Source organism: Anser cygnoides, chromosome 6 (assembly GCF_040182565.1).
Source record: "Anser cygnoides isolate HZ-2024a breed goose chromosome 6, Taihu_goose_T2T_genome, whole genome shotgun sequence".
NCBI lineage: Eukaryota > Metazoa > Chordata > Aves > Anseriformes > Anatidae > Anser > Anser cygnoides.
Window position 1 is genome coordinate 36,475,436 of NC_089878.1, and position 21,350 is coordinate 36,496,785.

The 21,350-nt window shown below is 40.6% G+C and overlaps 1 protein-coding gene and 1 long non-coding RNA gene across 7 annotated transcripts in view; one reads left to right on the forward strand and one right to left on the reverse strand.

The window, feature by feature from the left end:
- LOC106041006 (von Willebrand factor D and EGF domain-containing protein-like) overlaps positions 1-21,350 on the reverse strand; it is a 177,936-nt gene that overhangs the window by 119,954 nt on the left and 36,632 nt on the right. For 5 of the 6 annotated variants that reach the window (XM_066999140.1, XM_066999141.1, XM_013189239.3 and 2 more), the window contains exons 2-5: positions 20,036-20,220; positions 10,669-10,894; positions 7,811-8,043; positions 626-715 (exon numbers count right to left, since the gene is read on the reverse strand). In XM_066999140.1, coding sequence (XP_066855241.1) covers positions 626-715; positions 7,811-8,043; positions 10,669-10,894; positions 20,036-20,220 — 734 coding nt within the window. Of the gene's footprint in view, positions 1-625; positions 716-7,810; positions 8,044-10,668; positions 10,895-19,004; positions 19,103-20,035; positions 20,221-21,350 lie in introns of all 6 variants that reach the window. The other variant, XM_066999142.1, reaches the window with a different exon arrangement.
- LOC106041008 (uncharacterized) lies at positions 8,049-10,250 on the forward strand. Its single transcript, XR_007162912.2, has 2 exons — positions 8,049-8,878; positions 8,954-10,250. It is a non-coding gene; the product is annotated as an uncharacterized lncRNA (long non-coding RNA).

Genomic DNA, 21,350 nt, shown 5'->3' on the forward strand with positions numbered 1-21,350 from the left:
TCTTCCAATGACACAGAACAGGCTTCCATTTTTTTTTTTTTTCAAAGCCCATTCTTGTAGGCATGAAAATTAGATGCTTAGAAGATCTCAGATTCTCCTGGATGACAGTCACATCCTTGGGTAGGATTAGACCCAGGCTTTGTGACTTACAGTGTCACAGTGTTACAGTGACACCCAGGCAGTGTGACTTACCCTCAGCAACTTGATTTTTGTAGGACCTGACCATAAGGAGGAGATGGATAAAAATTCATACCTGTTTTCGTCTTGTTCTGGTTTTGTTAGAAAAAAAATCTGCATCTTTGTATGTGTGGCTTCCATTTATACATAACCACCAGAGTACTTTGGGGCGTATTTACTGGCAGATGTAGTTTTGCACATTCTTTATGCTGCATTAGTGTCAACACCTGCACACTCTGCTGATGGGTGCTTTAGGGCATTTTGCAAACAGACTGAAAGCCATATAATTTATTAAGACATTTTCACAAAGTGAGCATAAAAGCAGTGCTGGTTATGATGATCAAGGCCTATGTGTCTGTGCCTTGTTTGTCAGAGCGTGTCAGATAATATATAAATATTCCCCAAGGAGACGCTGGAGAAGTCAGGAAATCAGGGCCACCGGCGTTACCTTAATCCCAGCGTAGAAACCTTTGCTCTCCTCAGGCAATGATTGCTGCTCACGAGTGTCCCTTGCAAATGCAGTGACAGTGCAAAAGACCTGCAGTAAATAAACAGTGTGTGCTATAGCTTTTCTTGAACAAAACCCAAATAATTATACATCTTCTTGTTCCTCTGGATTGCTGAGCTTTTTTTTTTTTTTTTAAAAAACAAACAAACAAACAAACAAAAAACATTGAAACATATTTGGGGGGGGCTAGGTATTAAGAATGTTTATGCATAAACCTTGAGATCTGAAAGAATTTTTGATGCATATAACAAGCAAAGAATCATGGCTTCTGTCTAAACAATTAATAACACTGAATGCTTACAGTGCATTTTCTTTTTTATTCTTCCAAACAACTTGTAAGGGTTAGTAATATTAACTTATTTTAATTAGGGAGAATTACACCGTTTATAGACATTGCTGTCAAGTTCAGGACACTGGCCCTTGGGATCTGAGACTTCAGAGTGCCTGATGGATTGAATACCATGTTTTAAAGTTGTTTTTTAATTTAAATTAGTTTGACAGTCATCCAGCCTCAGAAACAGTGTCAGCAATATAAGGAGCTCCATTTTTCTTACTGCAATATAAAAGATGATGCAGATGTGCCTGAAAGGTTTATAGTATATAAAAAAAAAATTATAATAAAAAAAAATCCCCCCAAACAAAAAACCCACCAGACACAATGTACCATGCCATTTATGTTTTATTCCTAGCACAGTCACGCAACCTTTATCTCTGCTGAGCCCGCACACCATCTGCCATCTTAATGTTTCATTGCTTTCACAAAACCCAAACTGCTAACATCATTTCTAGGATCATAAGATTAAACTACAGAATTTTTCCTTAAAGCAAACTACAGCCAGCTCTGAAACTGTAGCTCTCATTTTTTGGGGGCCTTTTTCTCGGAAATGGAGTAACAGCTTGTGCCATAGTAAATCAATTCCAATCGGTCAGATGGCATATTTATAGCTGCTGCCTTTTTGAAGCCTCAAGTGACCCATGAAGAGGAAGCAGACCGATCTGATTTACTTTCCATGGTGAGGAGCTCCTCCAGACAGATTCTGTGTCTCCCAGTGGCTCTCACCGGCCGGCTCAGGTACTACTCTCATGGCCAGTGACAGCAAAAAAAGCTCAAAAAACAGGGCATTTTCAGATTCATGTGGTCCTATGTGCAAGAGCTGCATACTGCTCTGGAGTATTTCCTTCACCACCCAAAAAAACCCTGTTCGTTAGCACCTTATCGTTCTCCAATCTGGAGGAAAAGCGACATGGGCCTCAGAGATCTCTTAAGGTTAAAATCCCTCAGAAACACTGTTGTTAGCTAATTTGCCTCCAAAGGAGAGAAACTTGTGTTCTCCAGGTAATAATAAAAAAATATAAAATAGTAAGAAAAATAATAAAAACAAATCCCATACAGAGCTCAGTAAGCAAATCCAGTGCACCTGCATTGCAGATATTATATTTATGCTTGGTGGGCTGTTTGCACTTTTCTGCTTCAATGATTTTTACCCAAATCGTTCAGACGGAGCAGCAGGGCTGCTCACAAGGATGCGTGGTGCTGGCAGGGGCATCTCCCAGGGATCTGCCCCAAAATAACACCCTGCAGCACGTGGGGACCCAGCTCCATTCCCTGCACACACAGTTTTCTCCTGTTGTAGAAAAGAGGTAAGTTTTATTGATAACATCAAAATGGAAAATTACTCTATAAAGACATGCTGAGGAGATTTTTCAGTCCATTCCAGTTCTACCTCCAGCACCTATGGAGATTAGGGCAAGCTTTCCCAAGTCTCGGTGTACAGACACCCGTCACAAGTTAACATTTCACTCCTGTCTTTCCTATCGCTCCTCTCCTTGTAGTGCCTTTACCTTGTTAGGTGCGCACTTCGCTTCACAACCAGCCGATGTGTTCATCGGCTACCGAGCTACAGGTTGACAGTTTGTCACATCATTATTATGATAGTCACTGCAAGGAGATTTTTATTTATTTATTTATTTGCCTTCAGCTAAATACTTGCCCTTTTTCTCTAGTTCAGTAATCCATTTTTTCCTTCTCTTCTTTCTCTCCCCCTTCTACAGATGCTGCCTTTTTAAAGCAAAGAGATAAAAGCAATACTGACAGCAGTGTGCTGGCAGTTATTTGCAGAAACGTCTCCTTTCCTGTGTTTTGGAGCAGGTTTATGCCTTTAAGTGAACTCTATCAGATTTCTTCCCACTTCACTGTGAACCCAGGGAGCAGCATATTCAGTGAAAAGCAGAATTCAGTCACTGATTTGGTGGAGGTCGGGCAGATTGGGAAGTGATTTGGGAGAGTATTTTAATTCTGGAAGCTGTCACCATCTTTGGCAAATTCTCCCCAAATGACTGGCACATCAAAATTATTTTTTTAGAGTTCCCAGAGACTAAATCTTCCTCAAATGCATTATTTGTACTCATTTTCAAACAGAAAAGAAAAAACAAAAACTTCCAGTTTCACCCCTTTCCACATCCCTAATTACTTCTAAATGCAGCATGGAGATCATTTGTGGTAGCTTGAGCACGTGGTGAGAGACACAGGGTTGAGGGCAGGGACAGAAAAGCTCACATAAAGCCTCATTCATGTGTTCTCCCACCTTCAAAGGCAGCGAGCAGAGGTGTCAGGGGGGCACTTCCCAGCACATGCAGCACTTCTTCAGCTGCATCATCTGAAGGCACTGCACACATCCTATGGCCAAGCAGCTTCAGAAGGCTCTGGGTTACAACCCTTCTTTGAATCCAAAGGATAATTTTTTGAGTCACTGTGCCCTGAGTAGCTTACCCTCCTCGGGCAGTGCTCATGCTAAAGGTGTTTGGGTTGGGCTTGGGCAAGTGGTTGGGTTCCTGGAGGCACCTGGAGGTGCCTGTTTTTGTGATCAGCACCCATCCCTGCTCATCAGTCACTGACCTGTGAAGGCTCCCAGGTTTGCAAGGCAATTTGTTCTTTTTGGGAAGCTTCAGAAGGGCTGATCTCAGCTATACGCTTCTCAAAGCACTGGCAAATAAGGTGCCACCATCCTTCCCAGCCACGTCCCAGGTGCAGTGCCACGTGTTCCCAAAATGAGGAGAGCTGCCAGGTTGGAGCACTGGGGCTGGAACCATCCGTCAGTACTGCTCACCTACCTCACCTAAACACACCAGGGAAAATAAGCAATGTTCATGGCAGTTCCTGGCTGCAGTCCTGCCTCCTGTCCTTCTGCAGCTTGTGCCCCAGGAGTTGGGATACCCCTTGGGAAGGGCAGGACACGCATCTGGTGCATAAGGTAGCATTTTGGGATGCCTGCTCTTGCCTATTCACTGGGCAGGGAAGTCTGTGTGCTTCCAGTAAGGTGCAGGAGCCTAACTGTGGCTGATTCACTCTATTAACTCCAAGACTTGGAGCTGCCCTCACAGATGAACAGCCCATACCAGAAGGCAGGCAGGGGCTGCAAGGGTAAGAGTCACTCACGCACACTGATGGCTTGCAGGTGAAGGGTTTGGCAGGGAATCAATCATGCCAGGTGAAAGGGTATCTTGTGATGGCTGGGAAGGCCTCCACTGCCTTATCCTCAATTAAACACTAATGGGCTGGGGTTAGAGAAGCCTGGAGAAGCGGTGCTGCTGGGAGCTGGGGAGTGTGCCCGGGAGGAGCTGTGGTGTACAGCCTGGGTGAGAAGAGCAAGGGAGGAGCAGAGCTGAAGGCAGGTGCTGCTAGGAAAGCTGGAGGAGTGGGGAGTTTAGCTCCCAGAAATGATCTGGCTGTACTTATTTGCAGAAAGGGGAAGGAACAAAGTCTCTGGATGTGCTACCAGAAGGGTTAGTGTGAAGGGACAAGTAGGGAGAGCCTCACATTGAGTAAATTAATAAAATAGCCCTTAAGGCTTTGGGACATAAATCATACCCTGCAAAGGGCTGTTGCTGTAGAAGGGAGGGAGCTGGGCAGTGGTGACGCCTGACCAGTAGGAGATCCCGCTCAGCTATGGGCTATCCATAAACAGGCAGCTCTTTCTAGTGGGAAATTGCCAAATAGTATGCGGAGGCTCACTGCAGGTCCTTCATCTACTAAGGAAATAAATCTTCCCAGGGTAGAAGTGAGGCATCTTATCAGGTGCAGAGCTTTGCTCATCACTGTCTGCCCCTTTCTGCATTAAAATCTCATTTCGGGTCCGCCTGGAGCTCTGTGTTCTGCGGGGATGCTTCTCATTCTCTGTCTGAAGTTTCAGAAAGAAATTTTAAACTTAGGTTTAACCTACAAATAGGCAGTTCTTTCGATTTCTGTTGTTTCCTATGTCAAGTCCAATGGCTGGGATAGAATTAATGTTTAAGCAGTGGGAAATTTCACTCCTCTTCCCTTGAGAGTGAAAATTAGCTCTCTTATATATTGAAGCACTCATTTACAGTCTTTTTGGCTGGGTTTATTCTTGTGGTGTTGCAGAGTGCCTCACAAAATGGCCACTTTTAGCAGGCAGCTTAGAAAGGCCAGTTTTACTTAAACAGTTTTATTTTACAACGTGCATCATAGTTTATGTATGGTGACAATTGCTCCTCACCATATGAACTTTGGGATTGCTGTGCAGAGCAAAATCTCCACGGTTTTCTTCTGAACATCTTTCTTAGCATAACTCATTACTCACAGTGTGCTGCTATAATTTATAGATGGCTGTGCCTCGAGGAATGAAATGACCTCTGTCACCATCGCATAAATAAGGCTTAGGAATGCCAGGATTTTCATATCAGATGGAGTAAGCTTCTTTCAGTGTTCATATAGAAATAGCGACATATTATAGATTTATTTAAGGCTGCAATAGTTTCACGAACATTATGCTGCCAACATTACTGTCTGAAATAACAAAATTGGAACCCAAAGATGTAGGAGAAAAGCACACATGATAGCTATTAAAAAATAACTGACTGTTTAGTCAATACGAGTTCAGAAATGTTGGCCAGTAAATCTCTACTCTTCTCTAAGGTTTGACTGCATATTAGAATATATTGATAGATATTATATTATGTGACTAACCTATTACTTGGGGACTTTCTGATGGATAAAAAATAGAGTAGATATCAATCACCTGAACAGTGATTAAAAGAAAATAATTTTGCTTGGCTGTAGTGTTTTATCAAGAAATGAACAGAGAAGATGCTGATTTTAGGTAGGGTTTAAAAATAATACAGCTCCCAGTATTCACCTATAAAAATGTTGAAGTCAAATTCGGACTACGCACAGGTAGGTGAAAGGTAGGTTAAATGAAAGTATTTTGGTAGATGCTGCAACTTCTGCATCTTGTGGGAGCAATTCTTCCCTGAATCACACCCACACACCTGGTGGTGTGCAGCCACAGGGATGGAGATGGGGAAAGAGAGCTAGGACTCTCTCTTTCTCATGCATCGCCTACTCTCTAATATGGCTCTATCAATAGAGATCTGGTCTCCATTTAAAGCTGCCTGCGAAAAATTCCTTCTACTTGCATCTTGCTTGGGCCCAGGAGGTTGAGAACTGAGTCTGCACAATTGAATTTGGTCCCCAAGGTCTCTCATCTCCTCTTAATAGTGTCCCCTCCCCTTTGCGTTAGTCCTACCCATGTTTATTGGGTTGCTTCAGGTTTACACCTCTGGGAGTGAATGGACTGTTCCCCCGTTTGTGACTGTTATCAGAAACCCAGACTGGGATGGCAAACACAGAACTATGCTTTTTTTAATCCTTATTCTGTAGAACTGAATTCCCAGATACAGCTGAGGCTTTGTTGCTTGGGTTTCACCAGTGATGATTTATGGATAATTATAATTAGTCAAATAGGCTATGAAGACCTTTAAAAAATTCTAGCAAGGAAAAGAACATTTTAGTCTCACTAAACCTGCTAAATTAAACATGTGGGTTTCAGTAGAGGACAAAGAAGGGCTTACTGAAAACTTAATATAATAAAAATGGTCTTATAAAGATTTGGTGGTGTGACTAGTTAAGAGAACTGTATTTTCTCTGAATCCCTCAGGATTGTTAAATCTAGATTTGAAGTGATTACAAGTGAAATTATTTTGATGAAAATATCTCTTTGTAACACAAACTTGTCTTGAAAACTGGCAGAATTGTCTGCCTTGTGTTATGTTATAAATGAGGGCAGCATCAGTCAGATTCTGAACTCAGGAGGCATAATTATGAGGAGAAATGAGAAAAAAAATGCTATCTAGATTGTGCTACTGTTATAGATGACTCATCTTTTCAAGAACTTGAAAAAGCTTATTCGCGTTTCTTAAATATCTCAAAGAGAAGCTGCAAAATGCCAAGACTATTTCCAACCTACTTTTAACACAAGGCCATTATCCCTGTTTATTCTTTCAGTTCATTGTAGCATCACTAATGGCTCTCTGCCTATAAAAGTTATGAACCTAATTTAACTTTAAAAGTCTTGTTTCTGTACCATGAAAGGCCATGAATTCATACACAAGTCAATTTTTTTCACATCTTGTATTGGCTTCTGTTTTGTTGTTGTTGTTGAAGCTAGATCTGTGTTGCTGTGTAAGCCATCAAATACACTTCTTAAAGATTGTTTTGTAATGAACTCTATCTTTCAGTATGCTATTGAACCAAGAATTTGGAATCAGAGAGGCAGAACACCATGAAAAAGACCATAAAATAAACCTCCCTCTATTTTAAAATGTACCATCTTTCTCTTCTGTGAAAAGATGTTATTGTGTCTCTGGTCCATGAGTATAAAAATTACTGAGTGCATATAACTGAATCTGCCTCTACTACAAATTCTCCCTGCTGCAAGGTATGAAACATACTACTCGAAAGCTGGCTGAGGCACATGTACCTACTACTCATACCAACTTTATGCTACTGAAGCTGTAATGGAAGTGTAAATATTCAAGTTGCCTTTAGAAAATAGTAAAATGGACAGCTTCCAGGAGTGCCATGCAATCCAAAGAAATGTCACGAGTCCTGAATCTGGGAAATGCTACTTAATCCTGTTTCACAACACGCCCCAGTTTCAGTATTTTTTTTCTACATTAGATGTTAAGTGTAACAAGTGAGGAGCAGCACTAGGAAAAAAAATAAAATAAAAACCAACCAAACAAAAAGAAAACCAGTGATTTCAGAAGGGATTTGACCCCCCCTGGGGTCCTGACCGCATGTTGCTGTGTGCAGGCTGGCATTACCGTGTCTCCCAGTCGGACATTTTCACTGCTCATCTCCAGGAAGGAAAAAGCCTGTGGGGTGGTGTCGTGCCAGATCTGCTCTCGTGTGCTGGGGGCGACCAGGCGTGACCAGACCACCGTGTACTGCATAAACAGCGTGGAGCCAGGGGAAGCCCAGGTGCATTTCAGGTGGGCACGACCTTGCAGGAGCTCGGGAGTTATCGCTGGCTGCAAAGTCAAGCTTGGGAGGTTTTCTGAAAGACAAAAAACAGAAGAAGGATGTAGCACAAAATGCTATTTTTAATGCTACAATCATTCTCTCAACAGGAAGATTTCAATATAACTAAACCTGGGAGAAATACCACGTTTTCTTTTCTTGTGATTTGATTATTAACTATGTAAGCAAGGAATTATATTTCATATGAAGTGTGAAAATAGCTAATTTGATACTGACTACCCATTGCTATAATATTAGACCTGGGATTCTTTTATTTTGCAGTCAAAGAAATGTTATTGAAATGAAGCACATGGATTAATACAAATTAATTACTCTGGCAAAGGCTGCCAGCTTTGCATTCCCCAGAAGCAAAGCCTTCTGATCTGAGTTCTGCAGTAAGTACAGAAGAGATATGAGAACGAATGATGCTGCAGAGGTCAACTCAAATAGCACCCAGCCCATATCACCATGCTGTGAAAATCCTTGCCAGGCTGTGCTGGGACGTTCTGAGGATGACCCTGCTATGTATAGTCCCGCTCTGCCCAGAATAATACCACTGCTCTAAAAATACAGCCTGCTTTCTGTAGGCTTCAACAAGTAATGAAGTCCGAAACTTTTATTCCTCTCAAATTCACTTGGAAGGGAGAAACAAAAAGATGTATAATACTGTAGGGCGATGTTCTTTCATCTCTAGAGACCCAGGCTCAAACAGAACAAGAAGCTGGTTCAGATGCTTTGAAAGGATATATTAAGAAACTTTTTTTTCAGGAGTGTAGAAAATATTATGGAAGCTCAAGAGAGTAAGGTCTGAGGCTATTCTGGCAGAATGAAGAACCAATATGTTAACATCTGTCCAGGGCAAGTAACAAGAGGTAAGAAAAAGAAACAGGTTATTTAAAATATGAATAAGTGCTGGTTGTTTATATCCTTTACTCTTTTGTTTCTAGGGGAAGCTGCCTCAAACTACGACTCACATCAGGACTTTTTGCAGGAAATTCTTCCAGAAGGACAAAGTTGAGTGATCAGCTTGCAGGAGGACATGAGCAGAATTGCAAGCACGTACGCTGTTCGTCCCAGTGACATCCTTTCTGCCAAACTGTGAAGCTTGCAATCTGTTTTGTTCTGAAGCTGGGAATTGCCGACAGGTGTCATGCTCTCAGCCTCCCTGTGGATGGGATGGGGCTGCAGGTCATCAAGTCCCACCAAGGAGATCCTACAGTGCCCGCTGGACCCAGCCCTGAGGTTGCACAGAGGCTGCTGTGGTCCAGTGTTCACAGCTGGATTTCAGAAAGTGAGTTAACACCTCCCTCCCCCCAAAGGAAAAAACAAAACCAAAACCAACCAAACAAAAAACCTCAGCTTTAAGTGTTTTCCATCCAATGCACAATATTGCAAAAATTTCCCCAAATCAAGAAGCTGAGGACTCAACAGAGGTGAACCTTGCTTAAATGCCTAGAAAAAAAAAGGAGAAAGCTTCAACAGCCTTAGTAAGAAAAAGGAAGAAAGTCACTGGTTTGGGATAGATGGGAAAGGATAAACTTTCTTTTATGAAAAATACAGGTGGATTTACATTATTGAATAGGTATGGATCAACAGAAAGGACAAAATTAATCACCCAAAAGGTATTGAAAAAAAATTCGTCAAAGGTGGGAGAAAGCTGTAAGTTAAAAAAAAAAAAAAAAAAAAAGCCAAGCTTACTGAAAATGATGGTATTCAGATAAAAAATCATTTCTGAGAAAGAATTATGGAAATTAAAGAGCAGTTTCATTTACTTTCATGCCTATTTCTTATTTCAAAATAATAAATTAATCCCACTTTCTTTGAGCCTTTTTTTTCCTCTGTCTTCTCTTCTTCATGTGGGAATGCTAAAATATTGATAAAGATAAGAAAATAGATCACTCTCTCTTTAGAATTTATTTAAACTTGATTTTTGTCTGATTGAAAGGTGATGACCTCAGTTTCTCAGTGTGTCACGTCTCTGTCCAAAAATGCTGAAAGTGAGGTTTAAAGACAATTTCTTCCCTTTTACAAAGAACTGTCTTTTCTGACTAAATCCATACGCACCTGAACATGCTCTGAAGTTCAGAAGGTTTAACAGAGTGAGCAATTGCTTTCTGCTATTTCCTTTGTTTCCTAGCTACCAAACAGAGGTTAGATCTCTTGTAGTAGGCTGAAAATTATTTCTGATGAGAGTAATTATATAAATGTCGTGATAAAGATGTTATCAGATTTTTTTTTTCCTTCCAGAGTTTCTGAATTATCTTTTTTTGGGGGGGATAGTGGATTATTTAAGATAAGAACAAACCTTAGATACAGTATCCTGGATACAGCACCTCACTATAACTGAGATGCCTCCGCTCGCTGGCTGTGCAACTTCAAGCCAAAGCAGAGCCAAAGACGGTATGAAAGGCTACGTGTGAACTGAAACCAAGAAAATTCTTCAGTAGTACACATCAGCTTTTATTGTGCACTGGTAATAATAGCTATTCCTCAGGAACACCTTGGAGTGCTGCTGATTTATTTTCTACATGGTCTGCATCTTACCGGGAGCGACGCTTGACTCGCAAGGTCACCAAGATGTGTATTGCAGTACCAGGACCTTTGAACATGAGGCGAGAGAGGCATATACAATCTTATTGATAAATACTTTACCCGTCCTCACCTTCCGCGCAGTAGCCCATGCATCCTTGAGTAGGCTGCAGGAGATAAACAAAGAACTCGCCGCAGTTCCTGACGGCAACGGGTATCCGAAACAAGCAGCAGTCTGTGGTGCTCCCAAAAACCTGCCAGGTAGCACAGGCTGTCAATTGCTTGATCTCACCAGGAGCCGGCAGGGATTCAGACCTCAGCGACAGCCACACCGGAGCTTGTGTCCCGCATTTGTTCATCTGAGGGTGCACACAAAAGAAACAGTTTGTGGCAAAGTGCAGCAGGACTCCATGGAGAGCCACTGGAAGACACGACTTTGTAGGGAGCTTAGAGGGTCAGTGAAAGAGCTGTATAGCTGGAGATGAAAAATGTCTTGCTCAGTTTAGAGATGTGGCTTTACACACATAAAAAAATACATATATATTAACAGATTAACCAAATTTATGGGTTAGAGCCCCAACATCATTGAGCACAGCAAATCCCCACAACAAGCTGCACATGTATCAGAAAGGGTTGGTCCTAAAATGGTTAGGACTATGGCATTTTGAGTCATGGCTGGGAGAGGCTGCACCAAATTTACGTTTCCCAACTTACAAAGGGATGTTCAGGCATGTCAGATCTGATTTGCCCTCTGTAGGTGCTAGGCTCTTTCCATGGACTAACGAGGTATGATTACCCAAAGCTGTCTTTAATTTCAGTACCTCAACAGGGAGATTAGGAAAAAATCTGAACCTAATAACATATTCACAGTCAGTCACAATGGTAACTTGTTACTCTGTGCTGTTACCTATCATTTGCCAATATGCAAAGCATAGCAATATTTAAGGTTTGCAAATTAATACCAAACACTGGCGATAATCAACTCTCATATATCAGTGATATTCCACAGAGAGTGTCTGCTGCTGCTGCTTTGCATTTCCTCAGCCAGCCACAGGGAACAACACTATTTCTAATAGCCCAGCTCCGGCAGCACACTCCCTCCAGGTGTGAACATTTGGCTATACATCGCATAGGAAACAACAACAACAACAAATTCCCATTGGCCCAGGTTTGTAGCTTCACTTTTTAAGATCAGAAGTTTCTTGTGACAGCAGTGGAAGCAGCTAAACCAAAGGATAAATCTCTTACGTCACACACCAGTGTCATCCTGGTGCTTGAGTTTTACACCAGCTGGAAGCAGGGATGGGGCATGGGGTCTGCGCACCTAATAGAAGCTAAGTATTTAAAGAAAATAAAGCATATGGTATGACATGGTCTGATTTCCACTTGGAGCTAGTTACTGTCAGGCTTTAAAAAGAAAAAAAAGATTGTAAAGAATCAATATAAAAATCTTATTTTCCCCCAGAAATGCAGCACGGCAGAGCCTCTGTCACCAGGGACTCAGCATGGGATGTCCCAAAGGAATGACATGCAGACCTTCATCTGGTGAAGAAGAGAAGAAGATGAGCAAAAAATATATATTTTTTTACTTGGAATTTTAGAGGAATCCTTTGCTCTATTTTAAAGATACGTTGCATGTAGGTCTTTAGGAGATTTGTTCTGTTGATTTATTTACAGCTTTCAGGGACACCAGTGCTTTCTGTGCAGGGAGAAAGGCAGATAATGGGCATTTCTAGTATCCTGCTGAACTCCTGACCTAGAGAGTGGGATTTGATATGAAATAACATGTTTCCAAAACACATTTAAGAGCGTATACTTGTAAAGACACAGAAGAGTGGAGCAAGCATCACCCAGAGACATGCCATATGCAGAGAAAGAAAGAAGGGTACAGGGAGAAGGATGGTGACTGGAGATCAGCAGCCTGTATTTCATGCTTGCTCATTGAAACACTTATACCTTGAATTTGGAAAACAATTTGGTAAGGCGTCACGGCACAGCCTTCCCATCCCTCTGGGCATGGCCCCATGGAGCCAGTGGCTGTACCCATGCTCCGCACTCGCTGCCTGATGTGAGGACAGGGGATGCTGATGCTGCTCCTCCTGTAGGAAGCATTCCCTGTGCTACTACCACCCACTGCAAAGGGCCATTGCCCCTATTTCCTGAAACCTGGTTGCCAAAAAAATGACCATTTTGAGGAAACTTGATAATTTAACTCATGTAAATATAAAAACTTCTCTCATGGGACATTTGCACCCACAAGAAGATGAACTGAAAAAAATCCTTTAACAGCTTTCTGTAGAGGACTTTGCACTTCTTGAAACAAGGTGTTGTGTGTTTTCATTTCTGTTTTGCCCAGTGTAAGCGGCCCCAGTGCTTGCTGGCTGCCCTGGCCAGGCAGGAGCAGTGCCTCAGTTTCCCTGTCTGCTGCCCGACATTGAGCAAACCCCTCACTGCTGGTGTGCCTTTGTGCCTTATCTCTAAAACAGAGGTAAAAGAGGTAGCTGGGGTGGTAATAGTACTTCCTGGCCTTGCAGCATTACTGAAAAGACAAATTCATTAATGAGACTCTCATATATCTGCTGTGCTGTGGGCCACGTAGATAAATAGACAGATGCAAGTGCATTCTGTCTGCAAAACGCGGGCTATACCTAAAAGAAGGTCTGTATCCCCTCTTAACACAGAGAGAAAAAAATAAACCACTGAAATAAGAAGGCAGTGATTTTCTCCCTCTTTGTATTTATCCTCACCAGAAGCCTGTGAGCTGTTTCCGTGCTTGAGGAAGTATGGATTAGTCCCGCTGGCGGCAGCCCCCAGCATTGTGTGCAAGCTCTCCGATAAACCCCTGCTGTGATCTGCAGCACCCTGGATGTGTTCTGGCAAATCTTGCACTGAAACCATTTGAGCAAAATCATTTATTATGTAATGTGTACAAATTACAAGCAGTGACGAACCCTTTTGACTGACTTTGTGACCAGGAAATGCAGACTGTGAGAAAACAGTTATTGTAACAAATTGCGATGCAGTATTATACAGTGGCCAAGGAAAAAATTTAGGTATAAATCAAGAAGCTGGGTTTTTCTGGCAGCTTTATGGGGCACACACGTTTATTTTCTTCTTTGAGCTACATCTTTTCCATCTTATTCAGGCAAGTTGCACCACACTAGCCAAAATGATTTGCTGTGTGAGGCCTCTTTGTGTTACAGAGAGGGGGAGGCAAGGACAATTGTATGTTCACGTATTTGACCAGCAGTACAGACAAGAACAGAAAAAGACTGAGAAAAAAAAAATCAAAAAATTCTAAGAGGAGATATTTCAGAGCCAAAATGTTCAGGTCCCAGCTGTGGCATAATTAGCATTAAATGTTGAAGCAGTCATTTGGGAGTGTAACTAGAAAATTGAATACAGAGGTAGCAAAAGATTGGCATTTAAGATATAGCATTTACCTGCAATAACTGTAGTCATTGCTGCTCTAAGAATAGCAAAAAGCTGTGGGAATCTTGTACCATAATTCAGCAGCACTTCCAAAATGAAGAACAAGAGTTATACAGCTGCCTCCACACAAGAGCAAACTCTGAAAGTCTCTTGCAGGCAGGATTTCCTCTACCGAGGAGCCAGTGGTGGGAATCGGACCGCAGATTTGCTGGGGTTATCCAGGCAATCTACATAATGTACAGCACACGGCAGTGCTGTGGCATGGAAAATATCAGCATTTCTCACTTGAAATGGAGCTATGCAGCAGGAAGAAAAATAAGGTACAATAGCTACAACACTGGAAAACATCTGTGTGCCCAAAGTTTGTCCTTTTATTTCTGGGGGTATTGGTAGGTCTACCGTTAAATAGCCTTCTCCCTACAAATTCTATCTCACTTATATAGTTTTGAGGATGGTGAGCCTCAATGAGTGCTTGATTAAAACTCCATACAATGGATAACATACATTCGATTGCATCCTTTAACATGTTTCCTTGGCCTTGCACTTTGTCGACCTAATGGCAAGTTAGTGAAGTAAACTGTGTTGTTGTAAATCCTAAATCTAGCTAATTCAGTGCATCTGTGTAAGGTACTCAGTGACACAGCTTGCACAAAAGAGAGCTTTTCTACGACACACACACACACACACACACACAAACAAACACAAAAAGACTTTTTAGGTTGTTTCCAGGCTTTTTGAGTACTTTATCCAATAGTAGTTAAGTGGTGTTTGTGATCTTCAAAGCATTTTATAAGCCTTCCCTAATTAATCTTCACAACACCTTTATGTGGCAGGTAAGCCTTCATTAAGTATTTTTGATTCATAATTAGGCACCAGCTAATCTTTTAAATAATTTGGTTCATAAAACCTAAAAGAAAAAAAATTAAACTTGTTCCCCCATTGCCAATAACTATGGGATAGACCATTATTGTTTAATCCAATGATGTCTCCTTCCATTTAGTTGGGGTTTGGACAATCAACTAGTTTGATTGATTGAACACTCTAAGGTTCTTTATAATTGCACAAAGAAATCAAGCTGGATTGTTCTTGTCACTTGGGTATTGCACTGAAATTATGTTGTTAAAAATAAGCAGCACCATATGTGAGAAATGCATTGTTTCAGTTAAATGGAGATAGAAGGCTTTTTGGTATATTGTTGGTTGGCATTTAAAGCATTGTGATTTTGCATCTGTTATCCACTCAAAACTTTACTTCGTCTTAGGTTTTTTTTTGCATTTCTTCGGAGTAAGTTAAAATAAATAAGATTTTTTTTTTTTTTTTTTTACTTAAATCTGGGGTTGAGCTCCACAGAAATCTGTTTACGTCAGGAATATCTGTAGTAGCAATTAAACCAGTGCCTGTCTTGTGTTTCTTTCAAGTATGTGCTTCTGAACAATAGAAACTGTAATTGTAATTTCTACAGAAGGCTTTTTGTATGTCTGAAAAACAAACAAGAAAAATAAAACCTCTTCATACCTACTATTATAATGTTGAAGTATTCTTGTATACATATGAGAAAGGGAATTGCAGTTGAAAACATGAAATAATACCTTGGAAGTGTCACTTGCTTTTAAGTTCATAAAAAAAAAAAATCAAAGTAGGTTTGGATTCAGAGCAAAATAAAAACTGAAACACTGAAATAAAATAAAATAAAAAAATAACATGCAGTTGAGCTATTGTATTTTGATTGTGAGTATAAAATGTTCTACAGCAGGTTAAGTAGAGGAGGAAGTTAAACCAAACATGGGAAAAGTAAATCTTCTCTAGGGACTACAAAATCAAGCATCATAGGCAGGTTAAATTTGACAAGCTTTAACATGACCTTGTTTGATACACTAAAGATTAGTGTCTGAGTCTATGTTAAAGCCTAGTAGATATGTATATAAAATTAAATTTATATTGTTAAAAATGCAGTTGTTGAGAAAACACCAGCCTTGACTACACAACACGTCCTTCCTTTGCCACATATACCGCTGTACATGAATTTATAGCACAGTCAAATTTGGAGATGGTTTTGCTCATTTACAGAATGAAATTTCTGAAAGAGGATATTGGAAGTAATCTTGGTATACAGTCAGGGACAGGTATTGTTACTGGGCATTTTGAGAACATTGTCATCTGTAGTTCAGCTGTAGAAATACTTGCAGGACCACAGCTGGTAAAAAATTACAGTGGCTGCACTGACTCATGGGAGAGAAAAGCCTTTAAAGTCTTATCCAAGCCATGTCTGACTCCAAAAGTTCCTGAACCAGGGGGAGCTGGAGCCTGGCAACCTGCAGAGCTGGAGCAATCGTCCTGCTCCCACCCTTCCCTCCAGGCAAGTGCAACCATCAGCCAGGATGAGAACCAGGTGCGCCCCTGGTCCAGTGCAAGAGCATGCTTGGAGGCTCCAGTGCAGGCCAGCTCCTGCCACGCATACCAGTGTGGCTGCAGGAAATAAATTTAGCCAAGGTGAAGGGCTGCCTTCAGACTGGGAGGAAACCAGGAGTTAAGCAGTGGCTGATCTGAGAGGTTGAATCTGAGCTGACAGGATGCGGTGCTGTGCACATACATACCTACATGAGTGTGTTCATGTGCATACTTGTATGGGTACGCATCTGGTATGTGCCCATCAGGCCAGGTAACATGCATATATCTACATGCAAATGCTGAACCATACACATGGTCTACCTGCAGCCTCACCTCGGCAGTGGGTGTACAGTGATCGCTGTGGTCAGCAGGGTGAAAATCTGTTCTCCTCTCCCTGCTCACAGAATACAGCCCTGCCAATCCTCCATTCCAGAGGACAAGTGCATGGTAGTAATAGTTGTTCTAGCAGATAGCATGGGTTTAATCCCTTTTTTAATCCCTTTTTTTTTTTTTTTTTAGCTTATCATTTGTTATTTGCAATTGACTACGCAAAGCTGAAAATATTAGCATTGCTTTGAGAAGTAATGAATCTGACTTGTGCGTATGGTATCAAAAGTATTATTGCTGGCTCCAGAACCAATTACTATTTGCATAATCAAATTCTTAATTGATGTTTTTTCCTTAAGGTTGCAGTGTAATCTATGCTTTTTTCCCCTTGTGTAAACAAGAAGAAGGACTGAAGCAGCATATTTCCAGCCATATTTCTGGCTTCACAATGAGTTGTGAGGCAGCCTTGGAAAGCCTGCCTGTCATTAGCATGGCATTTGGATATGCGTTACGGTTAGCAGCATGCACTGCACTTCTGTTATGCACAGATTGATCTCTTATCTGACTGTAGTGCAGATCTTCAATAACACTAGCAGGCTGTGTTCTCTCTCCTTTCTTTTTAGTGTTCATTCCTTTCCTGGGGTTTGCCCATATGTAGATGTAAATCTACAGATGTATGTGTACACCCTATATTATTTTAATTCAGAAGCCTGTTTTTGTAACTGATGTCTGTTTTTCCCCTATTGACTGTTAAATACATCTCTGTATTTTTTAATAGATTTTCTGCAGAGCTTTAATTTTTATGTCACTTTTGCTCTTCCTCTGAAGGTCATTTTGCTACTAGGTCTGGCCATGTCTGTGCATTGCTTCTTGCTCTGAGTTTTAGCCCTTAATCTCGGTAAAGGTTTGCCTGCCCTTTCTTCCTTTAGTGTATTTTCATTTTCCCTTTCACAGTGAATTTGGTGGTTCTGGAAGAACAAGCTATTGTCTGTGATCTGTAGGCAGCAGTTTTGATACCTGGGGATACAAAATTTGCAAGTTTGTGTTGCTTTCTGCTACAGTTTTTCATTGGACTGGGAAGAGGCTGTAGCCAAAAGCGCATGCCCAGGACCCAGTAATTGCTCTGCCTCCTTCGGGAGCACAGGGAGAAAGGTGAGGAAGAAATCGAGGGAGGAAGGTCAGGATCATTTGCTAACCACCAGGGAAATTCAGCAGGCAATACCTAAATTGGAAAACTGTTTCAATCAAAAGTATTTTGCCACTTGAGGAAAAAGTTTATGGACAGCAGTTGGATTCAAGGGATGGAGAATTCAGGAATACAATTCATTTTTTCACTCTGGCAAAAAAAGTAAAATTGTGTTCTGAGTTTTCCCTTTGTTTTTCATGAGTTTGTTTAATTAGTGGGTGAGAAACAGCTTCTTAAGTGTTGTTGTTATTTGTTTTTTTTCTTGCAAATGTTGCTGTGCCTCTTTATGATGTAGCTGTAGACAAGCTCTCAGCTTCTGTTTGTGACTTGGTTCTGTTTTCTGTTGAACACATTGCTATTTTTTGCAACAAAACTCAGACAGGGCTTTTTTATCATTATTATTTATTGTGGAGCTTCTTTGTGGTAAGATTCAGATTATGTGGCAGTGCCTTCCCACATGTCCACCCATCAAGAGCTGTTTCTCCTGCCACAACTGTCTCTGGGCAAGACCTCTAAATCTCCGTTATGGTTTAAATCCCCTTTGAGCTCAGCTGGGTGACAAGAATCTTTACCTACTATTCCTTTGAATTAAGAAGTTAATCTTATCCACTGATAAGCAGCTAATTGCATCCAGCCAGTATCAACAGGATATCACCAGGTGTATATTTTACAAGATTTTGGAGTAATGTACTTTTTAACTCCCCAGCTGTATTGTCAGGCTTTATTTGGCCTCTTTTCTCTTCTATCTGCTCAGGATTTTGTCTTTGACTTGTTTAATTAAAATCAGCTCGCTTCAGCCAGAGACTGGAATGTCCAATAATAACTGCTTATTAGGGAGTGGAAGCTGTGCAGTTATTAATTTAAATTATTTTGTTCCAGAGGTTTTGCTCAAATTAAATGGAAAACCAAATTAAACAATGATTTAATTAAGTGGAAGAGATGGAACGTAGAGGCAGATTTAGAAGGTGAAGATCTGAAAGAAGTGTATTCTTCCAGTCCTGACATCTAACAGATGTAATCCTTCAGCAGCATGGCGAAACAGAAATTTACTGTCATTCAGAGGATAATGAAGAAACCAATGGCAAGAATTATGTTACAAGATAAGGAACTAAACTAATGAATATAACTCTACAAACCTGAATAAAAAACTCCATAGAACAGGTTTGAAGAAACAAAGCATACATTGTTTGATGGAAATCTCGGACAGTCAGGTAGTACTACATACTTGAAAATGCTGAAATGCAATGACAAATTAAATTTTATAGAATATATACTCACTAATATAGCAATCTGTAAAAATAAACCACATAATGCATTGGGATATTCATTCAAGGATGACCTGCCATGAAATGAATATTTCAATAATAATCATGCCAATTTGTTCACAATAATTAGATTTATGGATTGTGTATGCAGAGAGTTAGAAATCCCACACAAGTGACAATTATCTCTTAACATTTCATTTAACTTTAGATTATGAAGATATACTTCTGTTGTGACAAGTTCCCAGTTCCTTTTTGTATGGATACATTTTGTTTGCTAATTTCATGAAGGTTCTCCAGAAGGTTAGCATCACCTAATATTAAGGATCCTGACACTCTAGTTTGAATACTTCATCTTTAAAGTAATTTGCAGCAATTGATTTATTATTTTCTGAATAATTTTGTTGAATACTTTACTTGAAATTATTCTTATCTCATGCAGCTAGGATATTCAAAATGCTTTTCCTTCTGTATCACTAAAGAGCTTCTTATCATGTTGACTTTTCTGATTTTTTCCCTTCTGATTTAATAATGAGAAGATATTTCTAATTTATAATAATTTATATGGCAAAAGAGTCAGGTCCCAGAATCCGTTCCTGAAACAACAGAATTGGTTGAAAAAGTATAATTTACAGTGACATAAATAGGTTAACAAATATATTTCTTTACAGCTTGAAAACACCTTGCTTTGTATTTGATTACTAGCCATCCACAGGGATCCTAGCCTCTGACTACTACCCTTGGATATAACAGTATTGTTATTATTATGGGAAAAAAATCCCATTTCTTCTCACCCACCCCCATTGCACTCTGCTGGTTATGAGGGAATAGAGACGACTGGAAAGCAAAATCACATCACAGGATTTATTCACGTTCACTAGGGTTATTACGTAGTTTTTACTGACTTCAACACATCTCGTTGGCATTTCTGCAGGCCTCCTGTCGATCATGAACCGGTACCATGCAGGTGGCAGAGAGTGGTCACACACCAGGTCCTGAGTGGCCGTTCGCTGCAGCTCCAGTGAGTCGTACCTGGTGCTGCGGTAGGGATTGCGGAGGATGCGGTGTCCCGCCGGGGAGCACTCAGGAGCTGAAAAGTGAGAAAGGACAAGGATTAAAGAAGCTGGTTCAGTTGGATTCTGGCAATAAGCACTTAAAGATGGGTGCGTTTGCTTATGTTCAGTTTCAGTTTAGAACTGAGTTAAATTTCAAGGCAGACACTGGGAAAACATGAAATTTAGAATTTAGGCATATAAAATTTAAAGCCAGGTAGCATTTAGTTATCTAGATTTTCATCAAATCTGAACCAGAACCAGAAACCTTAACCCTGCAAATGTGATCTGGGTCTATTTCTAAAGATTAACATCTGCATTTCTCCTGCTCAAAAAGCAAGTAATATTTTGAGGTTCCAAAGTGTTGTGGTCTTTAAAAATATGTTTGTTTGTTTCTCTGTTTTTATTTATTTTATTATCTGCGTGAGTATTTTAGTCACAATATTATTTGATGCTCAAGAATAAAGCCCACTTCACATACTTTCAAGTACATACTTATAAAAATAATGAAAAAAAATTCTAAAAAGAGAAAAGCTAATATTACCACATGTTTTTTAGAAATCAAGTCAGGTTAGGCTTACAGCTATTGGAGCCACAGGTCAACCACACCTTGCCTGAAGTAGGTATGCATAAAGCCAGACACACCAGAGCTCGTGTGTGTGGATCACAAAGTTTGAATCTGAACTGCTGCCCTTCTGTGCATGTTTGCTTACATGCCTGCCCTGTTTATTTCCATGTGTGTCTTGATTCTTTGCAGAATATTCAGTATTTTCTTATCGTCTAATAAAAGGAAGCCTTCACTGATTCTTTTAAAAGTTGTTTATTAACAGAGAGCTTATCACGTAGGGAGAAAAAGGGCCTTTTCTTGGTTAACTTTTGCTTCCATTTGCTTCCATTTTTTTTCTGCTTAACCATTTGCTTCCTTTCTGCAAAGTGGGACACAGGAGGAAGACAAGGTGGAGTTGGGCTGCTCTGCACATCAGCAACAGAAGTCTCAGCTCATTTCTTGTTGCAGTAATCTTTAACTGCTAATGGTGATGGAGCAGGCAGAGAACACATCACAGGAACCACACGACCTGGTTTGGGGAGCAGGCCTAGCAGTTAGCAAAATTACCCCTTTGCACTGTAAATAGAGCATATTTATGTGACACCACTGACAGACAATGAG